The sequence below is a fragment of the Lacerta agilis genome, chromosome 15 (genome assembly GCF_009819535.1).
Source record: "Lacerta agilis isolate rLacAgi1 chromosome 15, rLacAgi1.pri, whole genome shotgun sequence".
Lineage (NCBI taxonomy): Eukaryota > Metazoa > Chordata > Lepidosauria > Squamata > Lacertidae > Lacerta > Lacerta agilis.
This window is the reverse complement of record NC_046326.1, coordinates 40,709,269-40,734,153: the sequence shown is the minus strand read 5'-3', so window position 1 is coordinate 40,734,153 and position 24,885 is coordinate 40,709,269. Positions and strand designations below refer to the sequence as shown.

The 24,885-nt window shown below is 48.0% G+C and overlaps 1 protein-coding gene across 1 annotated transcript in view; it reads left to right on the top strand.

Moving 5' to 3' along the window:
• Positions 1 to 24,885, top strand: part of AKAP10 (A-kinase anchoring protein 10) — a 29,440-nt gene extending 4,555 nt beyond the window's left edge. The window contains exons 2-15 of the mRNA XM_033171673.1: positions 6,902 to 6,949; positions 9,312 to 9,491; positions 10,854 to 11,420; positions 12,441 to 12,556; positions 13,299 to 13,378; positions 13,884 to 14,007; positions 15,602 to 15,738; positions 17,376 to 17,520; positions 17,963 to 18,145; positions 19,162 to 19,271; positions 21,091 to 21,173; positions 21,725 to 21,777; positions 22,466 to 22,561; positions 23,665 to 24,885. Coding sequence (XP_033027564.1) covers positions 6,902 to 6,949; positions 9,312 to 9,491; positions 10,854 to 11,420; positions 12,441 to 12,556; positions 13,299 to 13,378; positions 13,884 to 14,007; positions 15,602 to 15,738; positions 17,376 to 17,520; positions 17,963 to 18,145; positions 19,162 to 19,271; positions 21,091 to 21,173; positions 21,725 to 21,777; positions 22,466 to 22,561; positions 23,665 to 23,670 — 1,928 coding nt within the window. The 3' untranslated portion in view covers positions 23,671 to 24,885. The remainder of the gene's footprint in view (positions 1 to 6,901; positions 6,950 to 9,311; positions 9,492 to 10,853; positions 11,421 to 12,440; positions 12,557 to 13,298; positions 13,379 to 13,883; positions 14,008 to 15,601; positions 15,739 to 17,375; positions 17,521 to 17,962; positions 18,146 to 19,161; positions 19,272 to 21,090; positions 21,174 to 21,724; positions 21,778 to 22,465; positions 22,562 to 23,664) is intronic.

Sequence of the window (24,885 nt, the reverse complement as noted above, 5' to 3'; positions counted from 1 at the left end):
CACCCCCCTGGCCAGCCCCAGAGGCACCATTCGCCCGGGGAGCTTGTAGACAGGGCTGCTGCAACAAAAAGCTGTGCAAGCCTTTGGGAGGCAGAGACACGAGAGGGCATCAGAGAAGGGAGGGAAAGAAAGAGGGACAGAGGCCAATGTTGCTTGCGGCACCCCTGGCAATCATTCAGGGCACCCCAGGGTGCCAAAGTACACTGGTTGAAAACCCCTGCTGTAAAGAAGGTGAATAAGTTGTGATACTTCCTTTTTAAAAAAGTAATCTTTCAGGTCACCCAGCCTTCCTCCTCTACAGGCTGAGAAACTCAGAGGACAATACAGGGTGGGGCAAAAAATCAGTACCGCTCTGGCAGGTTGATAGTGACCATGTTATGCCACTTCCTTTCCTGGGCAGAGAAGCAGGAAGTTTTAATGTTAAGATATAGAGAGAAGTTCCGTGTCAGGTTCATGTTACCAAAATTGTTCTGAGCACACAGTTGTTTTACCTTTAGGAATGCATCAAAAGGGGAAAAGGTTGGACTGTAACTACCAGGTACCATTTGGGGCTTTTCTGGAAACTTTGGAAGACAAAGAACAGGGCTGGCAAAAGACAAAACTGCGAGGCATTGTAGGGAGATGCCTTAGATCAAGGAGCTTAAAAGAGAAAAGTTTGCTTTTCTTTTAATTTATATATGCATCTATATTCTGCCCAGTAACAATGTACCCGGTACTCTGAGCGGCTTACAATATCAATAAAAATCAAAATAGAAAAGTCAACAGTAATACAATCGTAGAGAGTTAAGAGATCTTTAAAAGGTCTTTTCCTGGTGCTGAAATGATTCCAAAACTGGCATTGGTTGAGCCTCCATATAATTGGGTTTTGAAAAATGTAAACCAGCAGCCAGAACTGACTGTGTGAAGTTTTGAACACCTGTATTCTGGAATGACTAAGGAAGCATGCCAACTGCCTGATGATTATGGAAGTGATGCTCACTGAGCATTAAGAAGCCCAGTCCATTTGTTTTCTTATGTGCAAAAATGAGATTTTAAGTTGGGGAGTGATACAATTTTTGAGTTTCACTACTACCCTTTCAAAAGCACGTCAAAGTGCAAGTAGATAAATAGGTACCGCTCTGGCGGGAAGGTAAATGGTGTTTCCATGCGCTGCTCTGGTTTCGTCAGAAGCTGCTTAGTCATGCTAGCCACATGACCCAGAAGCTGTACGCTGGCTCCCTCGGCCAATAAAGCGAGATGAGCGCTGCAACCCCAGAGTCGTCTGCGACTGGACCTAACTGTCAGGAGTACCTTTACCTTTACCTTTTTACTACCCTATCTATAGCAGAAAATTGCTGGAAAACCCTGGAAGCTTGAACGGTTCTTCACTAATATTTGTGGGCAGTAAAAGAAAAGACCACACATTCTTCGTCTATCTATCTATAAGCAGCCATTGGTTTTCAGTATGGTGTAACACTGCTGTGCTAAATCTAGTAGAAATTCTGCTGACTGCATTTTGGATGTCTGCAAGGAAGTGAGCCTTCAGATTACTTTCTGAATCAGTGGAACTCTTATTAGCTCCACAGCCCTAGTGGCTTTAGGGACGCACCCAGGAAAGTTAAGCTTCCTATCTCCTGTTCTTTGGGACCAATGTGCCAACCCAGCTTCGCTAAAAAAATCCATAAAGCTTGGTGGCCTGCAGAGAGGTTTAGATCCTTCCTGCTCCCACGTGCCTATTGGAGATGAACGGCATAAAAAGAGAGAGAGAAGAGAACAAACATTGCCAGCCTGGTCACCTGGAAGTCATTCCTACTCACCACAGGTGACCAGGCTTGCAGACATTTTCTGCCTACCCTACAGCGAGCATTCATGCTACATGGAGAGTTTGTAGACTGAGAGTCTATGGCTACCTCGTGGTGGTTCGCAACAGTTCCTTGCCAGTGCCTTATTTGATTATTCTAACAGATAGTGGGGTCATGGAGTGGACCCTTTGAAATTAATGGTCTTAACTTAGTTGGATGCCTCCCAGGTTTCCTTGCAGTGGCATCTTTATTGCGTTGGAATGTAACTGACCTCAGTATTCCTGCTTAGTAATTCCCTCGTGCGTGAGGCTGGCGGTGATAACAGAAATATTCAGGTGTAACCAGAAACGCAGGCAAGCTAAGTTGGTGACGTGAGAGAAGTTTGTGTTCCCGGCACCAAGCTAGCAATTAGAAGGAAGTTACGTGGAAGCATCTCCAGAGCGGAAGCAAGGGAGAAAGCCAGTGTGGAATAGTAGTCGGGATGTGGGAGGACCCGAGTTTGAATCCTTACGCATCCATGGCCCTTACTGAGTGATGTTGGGTAGTCACTGTCTTAACAACCTTTGCAGGGTTGTTGTGAAGACAGAAAAGCGGGAGGGAAACCATGTGAGGTTTTTTGTTGGTTTGGTTTGGCTGTTTGGCTATAAGTTACTTTGGGTTGCCTTGGGCAAAATAAAGTGACTAACAAAGTTAATGAACAAATGAATAATCAATCAATCAATCAATAATGTAAGCTACCATTGGAGCAGGATGCAGATGGAATAAATGCACACTTGACTGAGTTGTTTCAAGCAGCTATTGGAGGAAACAGGCCACGGAAATCAAGGAAGGCGGGGAGCTGAGTGCATGTTCTGGATGAAAGTTCAGGGCCTTGGCAAGTCCATTTAGAAAAAGGGCTGCAGTGTTTAGGTCACGGTCACAAACCTACCAAAAGCCTCTGATCATCTTCTGAGGCCCTTCTCCGGGTGCTCTTGCTGAGGAGGTTCAGAGGGCGTTGACAAAGAGCAGGGCTTATTCCCATTTGTGGAGCGCTCTCCCCTGTGAGGTCTCCCTGGAATTTCCATTGAGAGATTTTTGGCACCAGGCAAATAAATGCTTACCTATTTTCCAAGGCTTTTGATGGACCGAGATAATGTTGTGCGCTGTTCTTTATTTGTCTGTGTAAATATAATGCGAACTGTAGGTGTTTTGCATGAATTCTTTTAATGGGGTGGTGTGTTTATGTTCTTAAATGTGTTGTAAGTCACTTGGAGATGGTTGGGTAACAAGCGAGTAACAAGTCTGATAAGTGATAATTAATAATGCATTTGCTTTACGTGAAGAAGGCTCTGGATACCATTTCCAGTATCTCCAGTTTAAGCTGGGAAAGACTGCTCTGCCTGAGACCCTGGAAAGCCACTGCCATTCAGTGCAGACAATCCTGAGCTAAGTAGGCCAGTGATCCGACTCAGTATAAAGCAGCTCCTCTTTCGTCGTCACAACAGCCCTGTGAGGTTGGTCAGGCTGAGAGAGAAAGTGACCTGCCCAAGGTCACCCAGTGAGCTTCATGGCTTAGTGAGGATTTGAACCCAGGTCTTAAAGGCTACACCACACTGGTTCTCTTAGTGTTTGTTTCAGATCACCCTTTGAAGGCAATCTGAAACAACCACAGCAATTAAAGGAAGTTGATAGAAATGCAGTCCTTGCTCTGGATGGCACCTAGTTCAAACTTGGCCTGAGTGGCAGTAAATGTTTTGAATTTCATGCATACTTGCAAAATCTATTCCCTAGACCTGCCTCCTCCTTTAAGCTGGCTGTACAAGTCTGCACTTACCGATGAATTATGCAAAGCTCTGTGAAAGGGCTGCATTTCATACAGCAAGGATGCGCCTGTCAGCCTTGCTTGTCCTCTTTCAGCGGGAGGTTGCAGCTTACCAAACTGGGCCACTGAGAATCAAGAGAGTGAGTAAGCTGCCTGCTGGATGAACAAGCATTCCAGTTATTTTAACAAGGTGGAACTCACAAGATAGTGTGGAGGTGTAAATGCACCGAGGCCAGAGAGGCCTTTTACGTATTTCCTGTGATGCCACTGATTGCCAAGGGCCAAACATGTGATATTTCCAGCGCATGAAGATATTTCCAAATACCCACAATGTGCATTTCTGAGGCCAGCTGATCAAACCGAATATTTAAGGCAACAACTCCCTTCAGCCCCAGCTAGGCCTGTGGGAGTTATAGCTCAAAACACCTGGAGGGCACCAGGTATGGGGAGGCTAGCCTACAAAAGGAGTCTGTGGGATTCACAAGTTTGCTTACTCCTTCACTTAAAGAATTCAGCCTGGTAAGAGAATATCATGCTGAAATGCCACACTCAAAATGGGTCTGCCAGTGAAAACTGCAGGCCCGTATCAAGTTATTTCCCTTCCCCTCGCAACACAAGGCTCACCCACAGTCCCTTGTCTGCAGTGTTCGAAACTCCCATTGTTCTAGGCACATTTTGTGACAGGGAATTTCATTAGCGCAAACAGTTTCTGAGCTCTGGGTACAGTACTGTGCCTAAGATTTCAGATTAAAACTGCAGACTGGAAGGAAAGGAGGACCTTTTTCTGCTTCCCCACTTCCAGCTGTTCTCTGAAGACTGGAGAAGAGACCCTCTTAAGAATATTAGGGGGGTGGGCAGGGGAACGACTAGACCATGTGAAAAATGAACATACTATTTTAGCTGCAGTTCATTTTCAGCTTTGTATTCTTGTTATAAATGCACCCCTAGACATTCCATTGTTGTGACCATAACCTCGGTTTAAGGTGCCGTTTAGCTCCTAGCTTCCATATCTCAGTTTCTAACACTGTTTGTCTGGTAGCCTGTGGTGATTATCAGACCCCTCCAGGTAACTAGGCAGAGTTGTGTCTCTACAGCTACAAATGGCTAACAATGTGTGCCTGCAGTCAGGCAGCTAGTAAGAACCAGCAAAGGCCGGTGACTTTGCCGACTTATTTAATACACAACATACATATTTAGGTGTTTTTTCCTGTGCAGCTTCCTGTCTCCTGCTTATGTGGGAAACGCATGGCAACGACATTGCTGAAGCACGCGTGAATTGGGGCTTTGTGTCAGAGCATCTGCTTTGCATGCAGAAGCTCCAGGTTCAGTTTCCAGCATTTCCAGGTACAGCTGGGAGAGATTCCCTGCCTGAAACCATGGGCAGCTGCTGCCAGTCAGTGTAGACGATAATGAGCTAGATGGACCAATGGTTTGACTCAGGATAACTCAGCTTCCTATGTTATGGCGAGGGAAGGGAGTAACCGTGAGCCCTGCGTCAAGCACAGCAGCCTTCCTCCTTTTGAGTCCAAATGGCAAGAAAGTGTCTGTACCAGTTTATAAAATGAACACAGCCAGTACTTCAGAGGGTCTTGTAAAAATTAGCGAATTTCCTTTCGCTAGAGAGCCAGTCTTGTTAACTCATTGCCTGAGAAATCCTTGCGCTTCTCAGACTGTGTGTGGATGAGCTTACTTCTCCTATCTTAAAGTCTCCTGTTTCGGACCAAGGCTCAGATTGGATGTATTAAAGATTAAGTTATTGAACTTCTGAAGGATACCTCCTTTCCGCCACCAAATAAGGCAGCAGCAAATATTTTCATTTGGCTAATTATTGTAACTCTTCCTTTTGAGGCAATTATCTTGCTTGCCTGTTTTCACATTGTTTGGCTCATGCCTATTTTCCGTGGAGGCAATTATCACCAGCTGCTCTGCAAAACATCGCTTCAGTACCGCTAGCTGTGCTCCATTCATCTGAGAAGCGCATGCATTGAAATGTTCAAAGGACAAAGTGGTGTGTGTTGAAGGAGAGAGTAGACGAGGTTCTGAGCTTTGTGAATGAAAGATGCTGTTCACTTACACAAGAACGGGAGTTGCTGAGTGGCAAGGAGAAGGAGCTGCAATTTGGCACATCTCTGCATTGTGACTGAAGGGAGATCTGAAGTTGTCAGGTGACAGTACGCATGCCCTTATTCTTCTATATCCTACTCTCTCCCGGCAATTTGTGACAGGCGCCTTGCAGGGCTGTTGTGAGGATAAGGGAGAAAATGTGCCGGAAGCATTTCAGACGTTTAATTCTGCTTATACACTGGTATAATCTCAGGACAGTAACTGTTTTATTTTTTTTCTCCTTCCCTGCTCCCTCGGTTATTTAATGGTGGGGGAAAGGTGATGATCTTCTCATTGTAAGACAATTGAAAAAGATAAAAGAATAAACATTTATATATAAAACAATTAAAAACCAACAACTTTTACACCTGTAAAACCGGTTTCAAATCCAATACAGATATGAAATGTGATACAAATCTGCACTTAGAAGGCTTTTTGAAAGAGGAAAGCTGTAGTAAAACAGGGCACATTTCTAAATAAGGATAGGCCAGACTGCTGATGGGAGTTGTAGTCCAAAACATGGGTGGGGGGGGCACCACAAAAGACTGGAGTTGGGCTCTTTACTATTTTCTTTTACTTAGTATAATCAAACTGGCTCCCGAACGCCTCTGTTTTGGAATGTTTCGGCTCCTGAATGCCGAAAACCCAGAAGTAACTGCTCCAGTTTTCGATTGATTTTCAGAAGATGAACGGCTTCCAGGGAGTTTCTTTCTTTTTTTCTTCATTGACTTTGCCAACCGCCCTTTGATCCTCGGTTGTTGAACGTTTTAGAAGTCAAACGGTCTTCCGGAACAGATTATGTTCGACAACCAAGGTTTGACTGTATTGAATCTAGGAAGGGACCAAAAGGCCGTTGATTCCAGCGTTCTGCCAGGAGGACCGCCCATCTCCCTGCTTAATATGCACAATCTGGACCAGGCTTTCCTGACCAGGTACCTACTATTTTGATGCTGCTGAACTCCCAATTCCCATCAGGCCCAGCCAGCACGGTCATGGTCAAGGATGATGGGAGTTGGAAATCCAGCAGCATCTGGAGGTCCCCAACCTAGGACCTTGGGAAGCCAGTGCCACTCAGACAACGCTTGGCTAAATGAGCCAGCGCCTTGACACATTCTGGGACAGCTTGGAAGACTCAGCATCCTTCCCCGAAGGGCAGACTTGACTTTTCTGCGAAAGCGACTGGGCCTCATTCTCTGCATGTTCTTTTGTCTTGCAGTGAAGGGCAAAGAGCACGAGAAGGTAACCGAAGTAAAAGCAATTAAAGGTAAGTGCCCGTTTCTCGAATTCTGAAGAGGAGGAAGGGTGATGTCAACTAGGCCCAGTCAACTAGATCCCAGTGTCTAGAGGGGTATCCAGGTTAGTTTATTGCAGGGTCGGGGGAGGGAAGACAGGGAGTTCTATATGGAATAGCCTTATCTTTCTTTATGTAACCAAATTTATATACTGCTTAATGGGGGGGGGAGGAAATCTCTTTCAGTAGTGTTACATGAAGTACTATAAAATATTTATAAGAAAACACTAATAAAACCAACAGACTTAAAAGCAAACAGACATAATAAGATGTCAGAATAGGAGAGAGTTTAAGACCAAGTCGGCACAATAAGCTCCATGTCTGGGTAGGCTTGTCTAAAACAGACTCATTTAGCAGGCATTGGAAATAGTGAAGGTACCCACCTGATCTTAGCAAGAGGGTTGTATAGCAGGGGTGGACCTGCCTCTCTCCTTTGAGGCTACCCAATCCCCAAGCTAGCCTTCCCCTCCGTGCAGATTTGAACTATAGTTCCCATCAGCTGCCATCCGACGTGGTAGTCTGATGCTTGAGCTGACGGGAGCAGTGGTCCAAAAGATCTGGCAGGCAGAGGTTGAGTTGCCTGAGCGCCAGAAGAGTGTGCCGCATGCAAACAACTTCAAATGGGCAGACTCTACAGTAAATTTTGGCACTAAGACTTCCCTGGCTCTGGATCCCAGGCCTGATGCCAGCACCCGCAAGCATTTGCGAGCGCCCTCCGGAACTGACACCTCTCCTACCTGCATAGAACACAGACATAGAAATATGACATCTATATTCTGCGTCGCTTTTCATCTCTTTCGATCCTGTAATAAAAAAAAACCGGAGCATGCTATTCCTTGGAATTTACAAGCGTGTAGCAATGGGCAATCTTCTTACCGCAAAAGCTGAAGTGGCCTTTGTAAATTGCTTCAGGGCTGGATTCAGGTCCCCAGCAAACTACCCTGAATAAACGCCTCAGGAATTCCTATTCCCCTCCCCCTTGGCGCAGCGTTTTGCAGAATCGGGACCCATTGCGGTGCCAAACAATGTTCAGCAAGAAGGCTCCTTTGCCCGGCTTCTCAAATCACATTGGAACTTAAAGCTCTTCCCGCTCTCTGGTACCGAAAATTCCCGTCATTTTGTGTTTAGTCAGCATTGAGTTCCTTCAAAATGTTGGTAATCCTCAAAGATTAGGAGGATTAGCCTTAATTGGGTACCCTAAGCCCCGTTATCCGGGGCCTCTTTCTATTTTTCAGTGATTCTGTGTCATCAGCACAGCCTTTTTACTGCTTTCCGCAAGCAATCTGTGTGTTGTGTGTGTGTGTGTGTGTGTGTGTGTGTGTGTGTGGCTTTGCTGTCGGGGACAGGAGGGTGGAGCTGAGCCGAACAGTATTTCGTCTGCTTCTGTTGCTTATCTTTGTCAAATGGGCACAACCTTAATGTGCTCCCCTTCTGCCTGTTAAAACATTCCAGTTGCCTTGCTAATTTCACTCTCTGCCTTAACTACAGCAGGGGTTGGGAGCATTTTGCAGCCTGAGGGCCGCATTTGCCTCTGCTCTCGCTTCCAGGGGCCGCATGCTGGTCAGGTGGGATGCCAGAGGCAAAAGTGGGCAGAGCAACAAAATAAATTAGGAGCTTTGTACAGTAGGCTAGTTTCTGCACACACTCAAAACATCCCCCCCCTCTCTCCTCCATCCAAGCAAGCAGAGAAGCATTTTCAGAGTGGAAGGACACTCTCTCCCAGGCAGGCAAAAGCACCCAAGAAGGGTGCAAAGGAGGGCGAGTCTCAAGGGCTGCGTTTGGTCCCTGGGTCTCATTTCCCCCACTCCTGGAGGTCCTTGTGACTTGCATCAGGGCATGTTCACAGTGGGTTCTTTGGGGCCTGACTCTCCCAGCTGCAACAGTTTGCTCCCCACCTGACCCCTGAGGTGGTTGGCTTGCTTATATGCTCATTATCTAAAGCATTTTTTTCATACTTTGCATCAAAGTCAGCCATTCCTGCATTAAGCAATTATGTGCATTGCAGCCTGACTCAAGAAGCACTTCTTCTGTGCATTGAAGATACTGGTTTCCATACTGTGTGTTAACTAGCATTTGCTCAAACCAGGCTGCCCAGAAATTTTTGGATCCAGCTCTCATCAGTCCTGTCCGGCACGACCAAAGTTATGGGATGATGGGAGCTGGACTCAACAATATCTGGAGGGCTACAGGTTCCACATCTCTGATTTAAACCACGGGGACGTAGTTTGGGGTGGGCTCTTGGCACAATGCTGAGCAAGGTGTCCTGACATGGCCCAAAAAAAACCCCCAGCAACCCAGTTCCTTCCTTTTCCTCCCCTTTTCCTTCCTCTTCCAGCTGCAGTGCCAGTACATTCCCCACAGAGAAGCACCCGGAACCATGCCTTGCTGGAGGCTGCTGGACCAAGCCACGTGGCCATCAACGCCATCTCTGCCAACATGGAGTCCTCGAGCAGCCGCACAGCGGCTCTTAAAAAGCAGCCCAGCCACATGGAGGCTGCGCACTTTGGAGACCTTGGTAAGCTGTGGCTTCTTCCTTCGTCCATCTGGAGGGCAGGCGCACCTTTCCTTGGCATGGAATGGGGAACCTGTGGCCTTTCACATGTTCTCGGGCTGCCATCTCTCCTCAGCCGCAGCCCCCAATGCTCAGGGGTAGCAGAGTTGTATAGTTCCAGCCATTCCAGCTGTAGGTGGTTGATTTGGCTGCAGTTGGCAAGGGCTGATCAGAAGGTCGGCGGTTCGAATCCCCGCAATGACGGGGTGAGCTCCCGTTGCTCAGTCCCTGCTCCTGCCAACCTAGCAGTTTGAAAGCACGTCAAAGTGCAAGTAGATAAATAGGGACTGCTCCGGCGGGAAGGTAAACGGCGTTTCCGTGCGCTGCTCTGGTTTGCCAGAAGCAGCTTAGTCATGCCGGCCACATGACCTGGAAGCTGTATGCCAGCTCCCTCGGCCAGTAAAGCGAGATGAGCGCCACAACCCCAGAGTCGTCCGCCACTGGACCTAATGGTCAGGGGTCCCTTTACCTTTACCTTTACAGATTCTTTAAAAACAAATTATACTTTGTTACCACAAATACCTCTAGAATCTGCAAATGGCAGCCTCTATTTCAGAAGGGACTTTCCCCTATCTCTGACATGCACAGAGAAAGAAAGAGGGGAATGTATTTTTTGCTTACAGTTTTTACTCAGGTGCCAATTTAGTCAATTGATTAAAAGTCAGTTAATTGTACACATTTTGGTTATTTAGCAGTGATAGCCCTAATTCCTCATTTTACATCAGGTGGTGTGTCCACTAAAAAAACAAACCACTTGGCAGACTGAAGTGGTTTTATTTGTAAGCAAGCAGCAGGGGCAGGTGGCTCCATTTCAGAGCTGCCCTTTAACTCTGCCAAGCAGCCTTTGCCAACATGGTGCCCTCCAGATGTTCTGGACTACAATGTATATGGCCTTGCTGGCTGGGGCTGATGGGAGTTGTGGTTCAAATCCTCTGCAGGTTGTGGTGAGGCTTGATGTATAGCAGCCCAGCACAGTGATGGTCCGAGATCTGTTATCCCTATAGGCCCTGCCAGGTGCCAAGATCAACAGAGGGGGCCTTCTTGGTTGTTTCATCACCCACTGAAGCTGGGGGGTGGGGGCTGCCAAAGGGCCTCCTTCTTTGACACTTGAGGTGTTTATTCTTAGCACCCATCTTATTTTTATGATTGTAAGTTGTTTTAAACTGTTTTTTAATATTGACTTTTAATGTTGTAACCCACCCTGGGACATTAGGATGAAGGGTAGATACAATGGTAATGCACCATAAGTCTCTCCCCCCCCCCCCCCGCACCCAGCCTCTGACCTAGAAGCATCTTTCTTTTCTATCCCCCCGCCGCCTCCTTTAGGCCGATCCTGTCTGGATTATCAGGCTCAAGAGACCAAATCCAGCCTTTCCAAGACGCTTGAGCAAGTCCTCCGGGACGCCGTCGGCCTCCCCTATTTCATCCAGTTCATGGAGCTGCGCCGAATGGAGCACCTGGTCCGGTTCTGGCTGGAGGCGGAGAGCTTCCACTCCACCACGTGGTCCCGCATCAGAGCACACAGCCTGAACACCGTCAAGCACAGCTCCTTGGCTGAGCCGGTCTCCCCTTCCTCCAAGCAGCTGGAGAACGCCGCATCGGCATCGTCTTCCTCCGAGTTGCTCAGCAGGCGCCTGGAGGACTGTGGTCCGGCCCAGCCCTTGCCTGCTAGGCTGCCGGCCACCGAACTGAATGGCCAGGCGCTGAGCCTTCATAACCGTTTGCTGCTTTGCCAAGGTGCTGCTGCTGGCAAGGCCCGTCTCGGGCTTGGGGAGTCTGGAGCAGAGGACTGTCCTGCTCCGGACGAACCTCAAGACCCTTCCAAAGTCTCCGTATCCAATAGAAACAGTCCCTCCTTTGCACTAAAGGACTTGTCAGGAAAACTCATGAAAAGTAAGTGCTTCCTGGCTGTGAATGCCGGTATATCTTCTGGATCTGTACACAAATTGCTCAGGGTGCAGAAATATCTAGTCACTGTCCTGCTGGGAAATGATAGTGACGCTGTATGGAAGGAAAGCTGCTAAGCTGAGGAGTGCTTTGATTATTTTTCTCTTCCTTCCCCACCCCCTTTTCCTTTTGCGCCAGGTCTTTTCCAAATTGTACGCTGGGGACTGCATTGCTTTTCATTGGCCTGTGAGCTGCTCTGAGAGCCTTTCTAACTAAAGAGGGGGGGCATAAATGCTTTGAATCGGTGTAAATAAGTAATACCTAGAGAGCCATAGGTTCCTGCATTTAAAGAATAAGAAGTAAGACCAATAGGCCCATGCCCCAAGGAGCAGCTACCAGTAGAAACAATAGAGGGAGAAAACTGTGTGGTAATCCAGGAAGTTTGCTGACCGTAGTTTTTAGAAAGGGATGGTATCCCTAACCACTTCTGAAAGGCTCCTTAACTTGGAAAGCCAGCTTGCCATGCAACATGGGGGTGTTTGCTGTTTCCAAACTGCCAATCCAAAATTCCAGCCAGGTGCACAAGACCCAGCTGTGCAGCTCTTAACTTCCTTCTCTTAAACCCTGGAGAGCTGTTGCCAGTCGGTGCAGACAGTAATGAGCCGGAGAGGCCAATGATTTTATTCTGAACCTTGAGGACTAGATCCTTACTTTGCTTTTAGGGGAAGAGTACAAAAAAACTGCATGCAGAAAGTTCCTGGTTCGACCCCCAGCTTCTCCAGGTAAAGGCTGGGAAAGAGCCCATGCCTGAAGACCTGGAGAGGAGTTGCTGCTGCTGCCAGTCGGTGTAAACATATTGAGGAAGATGAACTCGGCGATCTGACTCAGTGCAAGGCAGCTTCCTATGTTGAGTAACCATTTCTAAGGGGGGAAAGGAGCTTGCTGGTCCAACTGCTATCCAGTCACACTTCGTGTTTATCATGCCACTGCCTTCACTCTTGTTTCCCCCCCCCCCTTTCTTTTTAGGTATAGAACAGGATGCAGTTACAATTTTTACCAAATATATCTCTCCCGATGCTGCTAAACCCATACCAATCACAGAGCTGATGAGAAACGATATAGTGGGTAAGGAGCAGGCATGTGTGTCTTCCTCAGAAATGGTGATCTCATTGCTCCTGAGAGACAAGCCCCAGGGATTTCTTTTAGAGAGGTTGCAAGCCATAGTCCAACCCTTATTATGATTTGGGCCCAGGCTATCTGAAGGACCAGATTCTCCCATACGAACCCACCCAGGCTCTGAGAGCTTTGGGGGAGTCCCTTTTCTCAGTCCCTCCACCCTCACAGACCTGTTTGGTGAGGACGCGGGAGAGGGCCTTCTCAGTGGCTGCTCCCAGGCTTTGGAACTCCCTCCCCAGAAAAGCCAGACTGGCTCCTTCTTTGTTGTCCTGCTGGCAAGTGAAGACTGTTTTATTCCCATAGGCTTTGCAGAACTGAAAGAAGCGCTTTCAATAGGGCTCCTCTGTTTTTACTATCTGTATTTTAACAGATTGGTTTTTACGTCATTCTCATTCCGTTGCAGTTTAATTCTAAATAGTTCAGTAGTTAATTATCGTCTATTATCCTTCCTGTGGTTTTAGCTATCTGTGTTTTATCCATGCTAGTTTTTAATTTTTGTGAGCTGCCTCAAGTCCTGGGTTCTGGGGAAACAGTGGGATGATATAAATTAATGATGATGATGATGATGATAGATAAAAGTATTCCAACTGCTTCTATATTTCTGCCATAGATATGCACAACTAATAAATTTCTGCACTGTCTATCCGTACTGCAGAATGCATACAGTGCCACTAACTTTGATATGTGATCTGCTGACCTTACAGCAAGATTTGTGGGGAAGACGGACAGGTGGACCCAAACTGCTTCGTCTTGGCACAGTCGATAGTGTTTAATGCCATGGAACAAGAGTAAGTTGACCCTGTTTTTGAATAAGAATAAGAAGTGTAGGGTGCTTTGTATTCTGAGCACTTGACTTCTCTTCCCAGGTGGGGGCAGCCAAGCAGAAGCCCCTGGGCAGAGCTGGCGAGGGGGGGGCGCGGTCTTGGGGTTGAAGGAGCCCCCAGCAGCCCTCCGTTGGTCAGACCAGAGAGCAGATCTTCCCTGGGGGCTTTGAGATGGGGCTCAGCCAGCATCTGGCCTGCTTCTAAGGCTTCCTCACTGCACTGACTGAGCTCCCTTGTCAGCCTCCCCTTTGGATCCAACTGTGGGATTTGGAATTCGGGGCGGGGGGAGGCACCAGGGCTGTACCCCAGACCCTCTGGGCTCCAGTCCCAGCACTTCAGCCTTGATCCTACCCAGCCAGCCTCCTGTGCACCTTGGTGCCTTGCACACTGCTGAGCTGGAGTCTCTTCTTCCTCCTCCTCCCTGTTCCTAATGAGATCCCCTCTCTGTGTCCCCCTCCCCCTCGGACAGGCACTTTAGCGAATTCTTGCGGAGCCACCACTTCTGCAAATACCAGATTGAGGTGCTGACCAGTGGGACTGTCTACCTGGCCGACATCCTCTTCTGCGAATCTGCCCTCTTCTATTTCTCCGAGGTGACATGGCTTCTCCCTTTTCTTCTCGGCAAGAGCTCTGCCCGCCCCCTTTCTGCCAAGTGTTAGACCAGCCGCCCATGACTGCTGTGGCCCAGAGCCATTTGGCTGGATTTGCCTCCCCGACCGCCTTGTGGGTGTACCTTACTCCCATTTCTCAGAAAGGGAAGGAAGGCTGAGGTGGCTTCTGCCCTCAGGCCCTGTTTGGGCACTCATCGGGCCTCTGCCACCTGTAAAAGCCATGGTGGGGCTGGGAACGTTGAATCCTTCCTTTCCGCTATCATCCTCCACACCGAATCCCCACCCTGGGGCCCTCTGGGTGCTAGAGGACCTCCAGCTCCCATCAGCCATCAGAGCCAGCGATCAGAGGCGATGGGAACAGGAGATGCAGCAAGGTTGCATCAGATAGTGTGAGTCTTCTGTCTTTCCCCACTTTTTGCATTCTCCTCCAATATAGAGTCCTTGTCAACTCGGCATAAGAAAGGTGCAAAAACACCCCTAGATGCTAAATACCTGCTGAAAAGCCGTGGTTATTTTTAAGCAAGAAGTCGAGAAGCAGTGTTGCAAAAAGCCCTGGAGAGATGTCAAGTATATTTATAGTGGAGGCCTCTTCTCTCTGCAGCCTAGGCTGCTGCTGAGCACCCTTTTGTGCGGCTCCCCCACCCCTCCTGTGCCCTCGCCTGGATCTGCCGAGCAGGTTTCCTAGGTTGTCGGCTTGGGGTTCAAGTCCCGAGGTTTCCATTGCTTCAGTTTTGGCTTCGAAGGTGGCACAGTGGAACGTGCCCCTTCTTTGTTTCTTTAAAACAATATCTCTCCTACCCTTCCTGGTGAAGGATTGTGCTGGTTCTGCCAAGCGGAAGGATGTTCCGTTGTGCAAATCCTGTTTCAGGAGCCTGGACGAGTCCTCAGTCAGTGTGGTGTAGTGATTAAGAGCGGTAGACTCGTAATCTGGTGAACCGGGTTCGCGTCTCCGCTCCTCCACATGCAGCTGCTGGGTGACCTTGGGCTAGTCACACTTCTCTGAAGTCTCTCAGCCCCACTCACCTCGTAGAGTGTTTGATGTGGGGGAGGAAGGGAAAGGAGAATGTTAGCCGCTTGGAGACTCCTTCGGGTAGTGAAAAGCGGGATATCAAATCCAAACTCTTCTTCTCAGTCAGGGACGAGCAATCTCAGGACCAGGAGGCCAAAAGGTCTTTCTCTCTGGCCCTTAGAACTTTTCCCAGTCCACACCCCTTCCTTTCACCCTCCTGGAGTAGTTTTGCCTGGCTGGAATGTGCCCTTGAGCTCTAACATGCCTCTTGCTTCCCTATGTAGAGGACAGAGAGGGTTGGGTGGCTGTAGAAACTAGCTAATTGCACAAAGGTAAAATCTACATCTGTTGCTCCACCTCCACTCCCTTGTGTCTCTGCCCCACCACCCCCAGCAAGTGGCCCTCAAAAGGCTGCTCAGAACTGAAATTGGCCCTTGGGCTGACAAAAGTTTCCCCTCCCTGCCTTAAGTCTTGCTTCTACATCTTTAAAACGATGCTGGCAGCAAGCTACCTCCTAGAAGAAGCTGGGAGAATATCCCTGCTCACTGCTTTAATTTTGTTTCCCAGTTCATGGAGAAAGAAGATGCCGTTAACATCTTGCAGTTCTGGCTGGCGGCGGATAACTTCCAGTCTCAGCTGGCCGCCAAAGAGGGCCAGTACGACGGGCAGGAGGCCCAGAACGACGCCATGATCTTATATGACAAGTGAGTCCCATGCCTGGAAATTTGCCAGCCGCCTTGGCTCTCTTCTCTTGACCAAGGCTTTCTAACCCAGCAAGCTTCAGACCCTCAGCCCTTCACCTTCACTGACAGCAGATATTAAATATTTTGGGCACAGCAAGGCAGGAACCAGAGAATCTCAAAGCTTAAAATGTTTCCAAGTTTCTGGTCTTCATGGTGACTGCTGGGGCGGGAAGGGGAAACTTGACAGCTGTCAGGGAACTGTCCCCGGCTCAGCGCAGGGTGGTGGAAGGGCTCTTGGGATGCTACAGAGAGCCTCAGCCCTACCTGACCAGTAGCACCTCTTTGTCCAGCGGAGGGAGCAGCGAGGTCTCCAGTAGGGAGGGGCAGGCAGCTCAGAAGCTGGAGAGCCAAGGCTCTGGGGATGTTGGAGAGACCCTGCCCTCCTCTTGCTCAGCGGGCGAGGAGGGACACACGCTACTTCCGTCGCCCCAAGTACGCAGAGGGGTGAAATGAAAAGAGGGGAGGCGGAGATTTCGTATACCGAAGCTCTTCTGTTTGGGTCAGAACCGGAAGGGGCCACTCCCGGATTCTGCAGACGGTTGATACAGACATGGACTTTTAAGCTCTGCACTGTACATAGTATGCACAATAAAACTACTAAAGAAACGGCTGGAGTTTTGCCTGCTTTCTCATGAGCAACCACCCAAGGACCTTACAACAGCACTCCCATCAGGACGGGGTTGGCGAGAGTGGGGAGAGAGCGCTTGGTTAACTCCCATGGCTTCCACTTCAGGGAACAGAAACAAGAGCTGGCCTTTTCTGTTCTCTGGGAGAGAAAGAGAGGGGCAGTTGTTGAGCTGCAATTGAGCAGCTGGCAAATTGGGCCTTTTGCTTCTGCCTGAGTGTGAAAGGGGGACTTTACAATTGGGTCAGAGGTGTGGGACCTGTGGAGTCGGACTTTTTTTGAAACTTCACCTCCTCAGCATTAGGGCTGGGTGATGATATATCAATATATCACCCAAAACCGGTTTGAATAGAAAATCGAAATACTTTATTGTCACTGTACCACTTGTTTACAGTGAGATTAAAACGAGCCCCCCTCTCCCCCCCCCAATTTCTCAGTCCTTGTTACACTCTATGTGCTGTCGTACGACAACCGACCCCGAACATCGGCTGCAATGTTGCTGTCTTCCATTCAGCGGCCTCACGGCCCATGGGTAGAAACTGTTCTTTAACCTGTTGGTTCGGCTTATCATGCTACTATATCTTGAATATATACTATATATATTGAAGTTCACATCGTGATAATTGTTTCATAATATTTGAGCTGGCAATATATCACAAATCACAATGCGTGTAAGGGCTAGACGATACCTGGTTTTCAACATTGCGATAACTCACCAGCTAAACACTGCAGTGGTATCAGCAGCTGAACCTCACAATATCACCAGTTAAACATTGCAATCTACCACAATGTCTGAGGTAAGGATGAAACTGTACTGTTCCTTATTTCAAATATTCTGATTATTGATATATCATGATGTTTAGCTGGTGATATATCGCAATATTGAAAATGAGTTATCGCCCAGCCCTACTCAGCATTATTGTTTTTTTCCTTCCTTTGTTCTTTTCTGCCTCACCCTCCTCTGTGGCCGCAGGTACTTCTCCCTCCAAGCCACTCATCCTCTAGGATTCGATGACCCCGTCAGACTGGAGATAGAATCCAATATTTGCAGGGAAGGAGGACCACTCCCCAACTGTTTCACCACTCCGTTACGGCAAGCCTGGACCACCATGGAGAAGGTGAGGAAGTGGCCCTCCTCCTCAACCCCTCTTTTTTAATCTTTTGGGGGGAAATCTCTGAAACTGGGTGTTGATTTTAAAACAAGCATGTTCATCTGCCAAGTCAGGCCTGAAACTGCAGCAAAGTGGGTCCTCTACCGCTGAACTAAGGCCTGCCTTTCCTCCAGAAATAAAGTAAGATTACAGCCCTCATTGTTCTGAATAAAGGACTGGTTTTAAATAGGAGCATTGGAAGCCCAAGTTCTTTTGCTCTTCCTGGCAGCAGATCTTCTGGTTCTCAGGCAGACGGGCCTTTCCCACCTGCTGTTCCCTGATCCTTTTCTTCCCTGGAGATGCTGGGGGTCGATCCTGACACCTTCTGCCTACAGAGCCAGGCGCCTTCCCCCTGAGCTGCATCCTCCCGGTTCTAAATGTGCCCTGGGGTGTCTCCCCTCTCCTCCAGGTTTTCCTTCCCAGCTTCCTCTCCAGCAACCTTTACTACAAATACTTGAACGACCTCATCCATTCGGTCCGCGGAGACGAGTTTGCCAGCGGCTGCATCGCCCCGACTGTTCACGGCCACGGCGGCCCTCCTGACCACGACTCCCACATGGGCTCCCTGGATGGGACGGCTTCTTCCTCCCAGGTGTGTGGCCTGCTTCTCTCTCTCTCTCTCTCTCTCTCTCTCTCTCTCTCTCTCTCTCCAAACAAACAAACAAACAACCACCACCCACCTCCTTTGGGTCTGATCAGCTCTTGCTTGGAAGCCTGCTTCCCTGACCCCCGTCCTTAGCAAAGGCCGAGAGAGAGAATGGACTGCTTGAGCGAGGGGATGGTGAGGGTGGCAGAAAGTACAGTTGCCGTTACAGTGGTACCTTGGTTCTCAAACTTAATCCGTTCCAGAAGTACGTTCCAAAACCAAAGCGTTCCAAAACCAAGGCGCACTTTCCCATAGAAAGTAATGGAAAATGGATTAATCTGTTCAAAGACTCTTAAAAACAACCCCTAAAATAGCAATTTAACATGAATTTTACTAACTAGATGATTGATCCATTAAATGAAAGCAATAAGCAATGTACTGCAGTCACACAATCAAATCAATCAATCAGTAGCTGAACTGGGTTCCACACAGTCACAAAAACAAAACAAAAAAGAAACGCTAAAATAAAAACGCAAAATAAATAACAAAAACAGACAGACCTCAGCATAACACTCAAAGCGGAGCATGTTTGGCTTCTGAAAAAGGTTCGCAAACTGGAACACTTATTTCTGGGTTTGCAGTGTTTGGGTTCCAAGTTGTTTGAGTACCAAGGCATTTGAGAACCAAGGTACTGCTGTACTTGTTAATTTGCGATGCACTTTTGTAATTCTTTGAAGCCCTTCGTGGGCATCATCTGGCAACAAGGTGCAGGGAGGGAGTTCCACACTATAGCGGCTGCCTTCACAAAAAAAGGATGTTGCTGCCATGTGTACATCCCTCTGCATCTTTGGGTTTTTTTTCTGGGAATGGGCAGCCATCCTGGACTGCGGAGGGCCCACCTGGATCTTCCTCCTCCCTGCCCCTGCATCAGCTCTGTCTTGCTTCCGCCCCCCACCCCACCCCCACCGTCTTCTCCTCTTCCTCCCCGGGTCAGTTAATAATGCCTGGCAATTCTGTTGCAGCCTGGCCTCAAAAAGGCTAATATAAAAATCCTGAAAAACTTTGACGAAGCAATAATTGTCGATGCTGCCAGCCTGGATCCGGAGTCTCTGTATCAACGGACGTACGCTGGGTAAGATCCCTCCGGAGCTCTTGCTGCAGAGGGTGGGGAAACGGGAGTATGCTGCGATTCCCAGCCATTTTTGGACTTTGGCCTTCAATGATGAAAGCAGCTTCCCCCAAGCGGTTCCAAAAAAACCCAGATTCTTTCCCTAGAGCTGTAATCTACCCTAGAGGTTACCAGAGCATAGACAGCAGGCTTCGGCTATCCTCGCTGCTGGAAGGCATTCCTTGCCACTGAGGCCACCTGACCCTCAAGCTCCACCAGTTGATCCAGAAATACCAAGCTTCATACCTGCTCCTTCAGAAGGAGTGCAACCCCATCAAGAGAAGAGGACAAACCTCTAATCCAGCCCACTAGCTGTCCCTTCAGTCTTAACTGGATTGAGCTTCAGTTTATTGGCTCTCCAATCCATTACCGAGGCAAGACAATTTGGGCAATGCAAGCAGTCTTCATTTTTCTTCCACTCCTGGATGCAAAACCGTTGGATGTTACCACCAGTTTTTGAGGCTTCCCTGTGTGTGGGGGGGGGGGGAATTGCTGGGAGAGCAAAAGCCTTGTGTACTTTTCCTATAGAACTCCACACTAATACGAGTGAGTGCAAGCACAAGAAATCTAAAGAAGATGCACAAGCAGAAAAGGGGGGAATGAAGGGGTCTAGGGAGATGCAGAGAAAAGGGGTGCAGAAATCCCTGTGGAGTGGGTTGGAGATGTGAGGTGCGGACCTCGTGGTGCTGCAGACATCAAAGATGGCGCTATGGAGTGAATAAAAAATGTGTGGGCAGAGGAGTGTTCAGAAACACCAGTTACCGGTATATGGGAGTGAGAGAGAGTGAGAAGAGATTCTCCAGAACAGAGTCGGCATCTTAAAAAGGAAGCTTTTCACATGGACTTCTGTCAGGAATAGCCCAGCTACTCATGAGGAGAGGGGGAGAGAAAGCCCTGCTCAGGAGCAGGGCAGGGAAAGCTGCTCTTCAAGGGGAGACAGCTCACGAAGCTATAGGGAGCCCGGAGCCCTTTTGCAGACGGACTCCTCCTCCTCCTCCTGCTCCTCCAATGTATCACAGGAATCGTCTCCAAGCGAGGGAAAGGAGTAAGGGCTCCGGGACACTGCTGAAAGACACAGCACCACCAGTCAGGCTAGCCCACAGCTTCCGACACAGGCACAGCGCAGGAGACCCAGGAGACATCGTTTCAGAGTGCCGAAGATCTGGTGTTGGGTGGGGGGGTAGCAGAAGGAATGTACTACCAGATTCTGATAGTGACTGAACGGTCATGTTTTAAACTAGCTCCGCTTGTAAATAGCTTTGCTTAATAAATAACTTCAGTTCTTCAAAGGAGGCTTAGTAGTTACTCATGAGCAGCACCTGGGAAGATCCCTGACAACTTCTTAAGACACATGACATCTCAAGCATCTAGGCACTAGTATACTAACCTGTACGACATGGATATCTCAGCAATGGCTTTCTGCATTGGAAAGTTGGGGGAGGGCTGTTTAATTTTCTTTTATAGTTTATTCTTGTTTGTAAAATCTAAATAGTGATGTTAACTCGTTTTGCAAAACGAGAGAAAGAAAGAAAAAGCTTTTCCATAGCCAGAATTATAAATCACTGCTGAGTTAATAGCATCGTGGGAAGTATCCCTGAGATTTCACTGATCCCACTCCTGTTCAGGTGTTTAAAATCCTGAGATGAAATGATGGGCAATGTGGGGGGGGGGGGGGTGCTGCTACCAAGGGAGGGTGGTCTCTTGTGCTGTGGCTGGCTCTTCCTCCCCACAGCTCATGACTCCGGTCTTTCTCTCTCTTTCCATCCACCAACTCCTGCTGCAGAAAAATGACGTTTGGGCGAGTGAGCGACCTGGGCCAGTTCATCCGGGAGTCCGAGCCGGAGCCCGACGTCAAGAAGTCCAAAGGTAAACTGTCCTCTCCTGCATCTTTTGAAGGGATGTTGCCAAAACAACCTAAACACTTTTCGAAGCAGCTCTTTGGAGCAGCCTCGCCGGTGAAGATTTTTTTTAAATCAAAGAAAGTATAACCTGCCCTTCATCAGTATATATTATAGCAACCATTTATTTACCACTAACTTCAGTGGTCTGTATAAGCTGTTCACAAAAGTACAATACAGAAAATAAAAATCAGTGAAAACTATAAAATCAAACTTCATTTATGATGCCTGTTCTCAACTCATTTGTTGAGAAGTTGAATGCTGGACTTAGACAGACATATGTGCTTTAACTGCTCTTGCTGTTAATCACTTCGGGGTGTTTCATGGGAAGAGAGTCCTAAACTGAATACACAAATAGGCAGGGCTGCTGGTCTGATTCAGCAGAGTTGTTCTTAACACCCTTATTACTTGTGGCTGTTCCTAGGCAGAGAAAATTGCCAGTGTCATTTTATTATTGGAATAACATCTGTTTGCTGCTGCAGCTGCGTCACCTTTCTGTCTCTCATTCCCCCAATCCAGGGTCCATGTTTTCACAAGCAATGAAGAAATGGGTGCAAGGAAACACAGATGAGGTAAGGCCCCCCCTCAGAGCTCCTAGCCTCTTGCTAAGACGCCACAGAAGAAATCCCAAGAGTGTGGGTGTCTTGTCTGTCCCTCTGTTTTTTGCTGGCTTCAAGGAAGATATCGGAGGGAAGTGGGTGCTGTGTGCCGGGGGCAGGAATTCAGAACACCAACGAAAAGTATCAGTAATTGAGGCAGCTCCCACAGACTGCAGGGTTGCTTCTATGAATGTTACAATTTCCTCTTGCAAAGTTTGGAATACTTGGGATTCTCTTGACTGTTTGGTGGAAGGAAAAAAGATTGCAGCTGTCCTAGGTAGTAGTAGTTGGTAGCCGATAGCTGCAGGGTGGGTGGGTTCATATCTTATCCACCCTGCCATTTCTGGGTTGCGTATTTCCTAAGCCCAAGCGTTGCCTGCTTTTCTGCCAGTGTGGTGTAGTGGTTAAGAGCCAGTGTGGTGTAGTGTTTAAGAGCGGCAGACTCGTAATCTGGGGAACCAGGTTCGTGTCTCCACTCCTCCACATGCAGCTGCTGGGTGACCTTGGGCTGGTCACACTTCTCTGAAGTCTCTCAGCCCCATCCACATCACAGAGTGTTTGTTGCGGGGGAGGAAGGGAAAGGAGAATGTTAGCCGCTTTGAGACTCCTTCAGGTAGTGAAAAGTGGGATATCAAATCCAAACTCTTCTTCTGCTTTTCAGGCTCAAGAGGAGATGGCCTGGAGGATCGCAAAGATGATTGTCAACGATGTCATGCACCAGGCACAACCTGACCCAGCTGTAGAAAAAATTACAAAGGTAACAAGGGGGTGTTCCCCTGGTTGCATGCTCTTCATGGCTGTGCCTTCGCAAAGGCAGTGTCCTCCAGATTTGAACTCCCAGCCCCAGCCAGCATGCCTGTGAAAGGCTGCAGGTTCCCCATCCCAGATCTAGCCGCTATTTTAATTCCCTGCAAATCCCCTTAAGGACACAAGAGTTGCCTCCTGCTAGGCCAGGGATGGGGGAAGTCTGCAGACCCTCTGGAATGTTGCTGGACTCCAACTCCCATCATCCTTGAGCATTGGGCATAACACCAGTCCTGAAAGCCCTACAATGGCTCCCAGTACGTTTCTGAGAACAATTCAAAGTATTGGTGTTGACTTTTCAAGCCCTAAATGGCCTTGGTCCAGTATACCTGAAGGAGCGTCTCCACTCCCATCGTTCAACCCGGACACTGAGGTCCAGCTCCAAGGAGGGCCTTTTGGCGGTTCCCTCACTGCGAGAAGTGAGGTTACAGGGAACCAGGCAGAGGGCCTTCTTGGTGGTGGCGCCCACCCATCAGATGTCAAGGAAATAAACAACTATGTGACTTTTAGGAGACATATGAAGGCAGTCCTGTTTAGGGAAGTTTTTAATGTCTTATGTTTTATCATGTTTTTAATATTCTGTTGGGAGCCTCCCAGAGTGGCTGGGGAAACCAAGCCAGGTGGGTGGGGTATAAATAAATTATTATTATTTATTTATTTATTTATTTATTTATTTATTTATTTATTTATTTATTTACTGCTGGGAGCTGAAGTCCTCACTCCTGCTCCAAGCCAGTGTTTTTCAACCTTTTTTGGGCAAAGGCACACTTGTTTCATGAAAAAAATCACGAGGCACACCACCATTAGAAAATGTTAAAAAAATTAACTCTGTGCCTATATTGACTATATATAAAGTAATTTTTCAATTTTTCCCACGGCACACCAGGCAACATCTCGTGGCACACTAGTGTGCCGCGGAACAGTGGTTGAAAAACACTGCTCCAAGCAACCATTGTCTGGGGCAAACCCTGAGACTTCTGTCTCCAGTGTCTTTTCCACCCACCACTCTACTATCAAACCAACTTTTTCTCTCTCTTTCTCTCCTCACACCCGCAGCTATGATCTTCAGCATTTCCAAACAAGGGGACATTGGGTTTTTCTGCCTCTGAAGATAAAGTGGATTCTGTTCCTTCTCTCTCCACTCCAGGGGAAATGAAAACTGTGTTGGCCGATTTCTCCTTTGAAACAGAGTCGGCAGGAAACCAAGCACTGTAAACTGATGTGTGTCCTCCTTTCAGAACAAACTTTTTCAGGAGATTTTTGGGGGAAGGAGAACCTAAGACTTCCTTGCATCGAGCGCAAATCAGTTTGCTTCTCTCCCGCACATACGCCCTAAATTCCCCGTCGAAGGGACACGTTTCTGGCAAAAGGTCCGCCAGCTCCCTCTGCAAAGGATTCCTTCTCCAAACGGCTTGGAACCGGAGCACAGTTCATAACAAAAGGACCGCAGGATAGATTTCCATGTCCCTCCCTCCTCCATAGGTCCCTAGCTGTGCTTTCTTTTTATAGAGAAAAATCTGCAATCAGAAAGGCACGGGGCGCCTTATCCCGTCAGAGAGGGCTGAGCTATTGACGGTGAACGGTCTTTTAAGAGTCCCGGAGCCATTTTGAGTTTTTCTTCCTTTCCTTTTACTTGAAGCGTTCTGAATACGGTAGCAGCCGGACCTCTTCTCTCACATTTGTCTCGGTCCCGGAAAAAAGTAGTGACAGAGAGCGGGCGTTGATTGCACGTGAATTCCAATTCTCCATGGTCACTTTGGCCCTTAAATCAGCCAAGCCCATTCCTTGCTTCGGAGAAGACATGGCTCCACACCCGCCCATCTCACCCTGTAATGGGCATGTTCTGCCAAGGACTGAAATGCAAGCAGAAAAGAATGGTCTCTGTGTCCTGGGTATCCTGTTTTTTTTGTTTTTAAGCTTTGCAAATGCTCCTGTTGAACTGAAAAGGTTTTCTCTTTCCTAGTCTTTTTTTTTTTTAAATTGCCAGTTCTGAGTCAGCAGGCCTTCGTCCTTGTATTTCCTTGCAATCCTTTAGGGATAGGAAGCAATCTTCATGCAACCTGAATGGAGACTTCCATTATCCCTGCAGCAGGCGACTAGTTTCCCCAGAGTATTCAGAGTACTCAGGAATGGGTCCACTCCGTGTGTCCGTGTGTTTGTGCATATTTTCCTTTAGGTCTTCACTCCGGTTGAAATGTTTTCTGTTTGGAGAGTTTGTTTGCTTTTCAATTCCATTTTGCTTTTGTTTTCTGAAGACTCTGTGCAAAAGAAACAGTT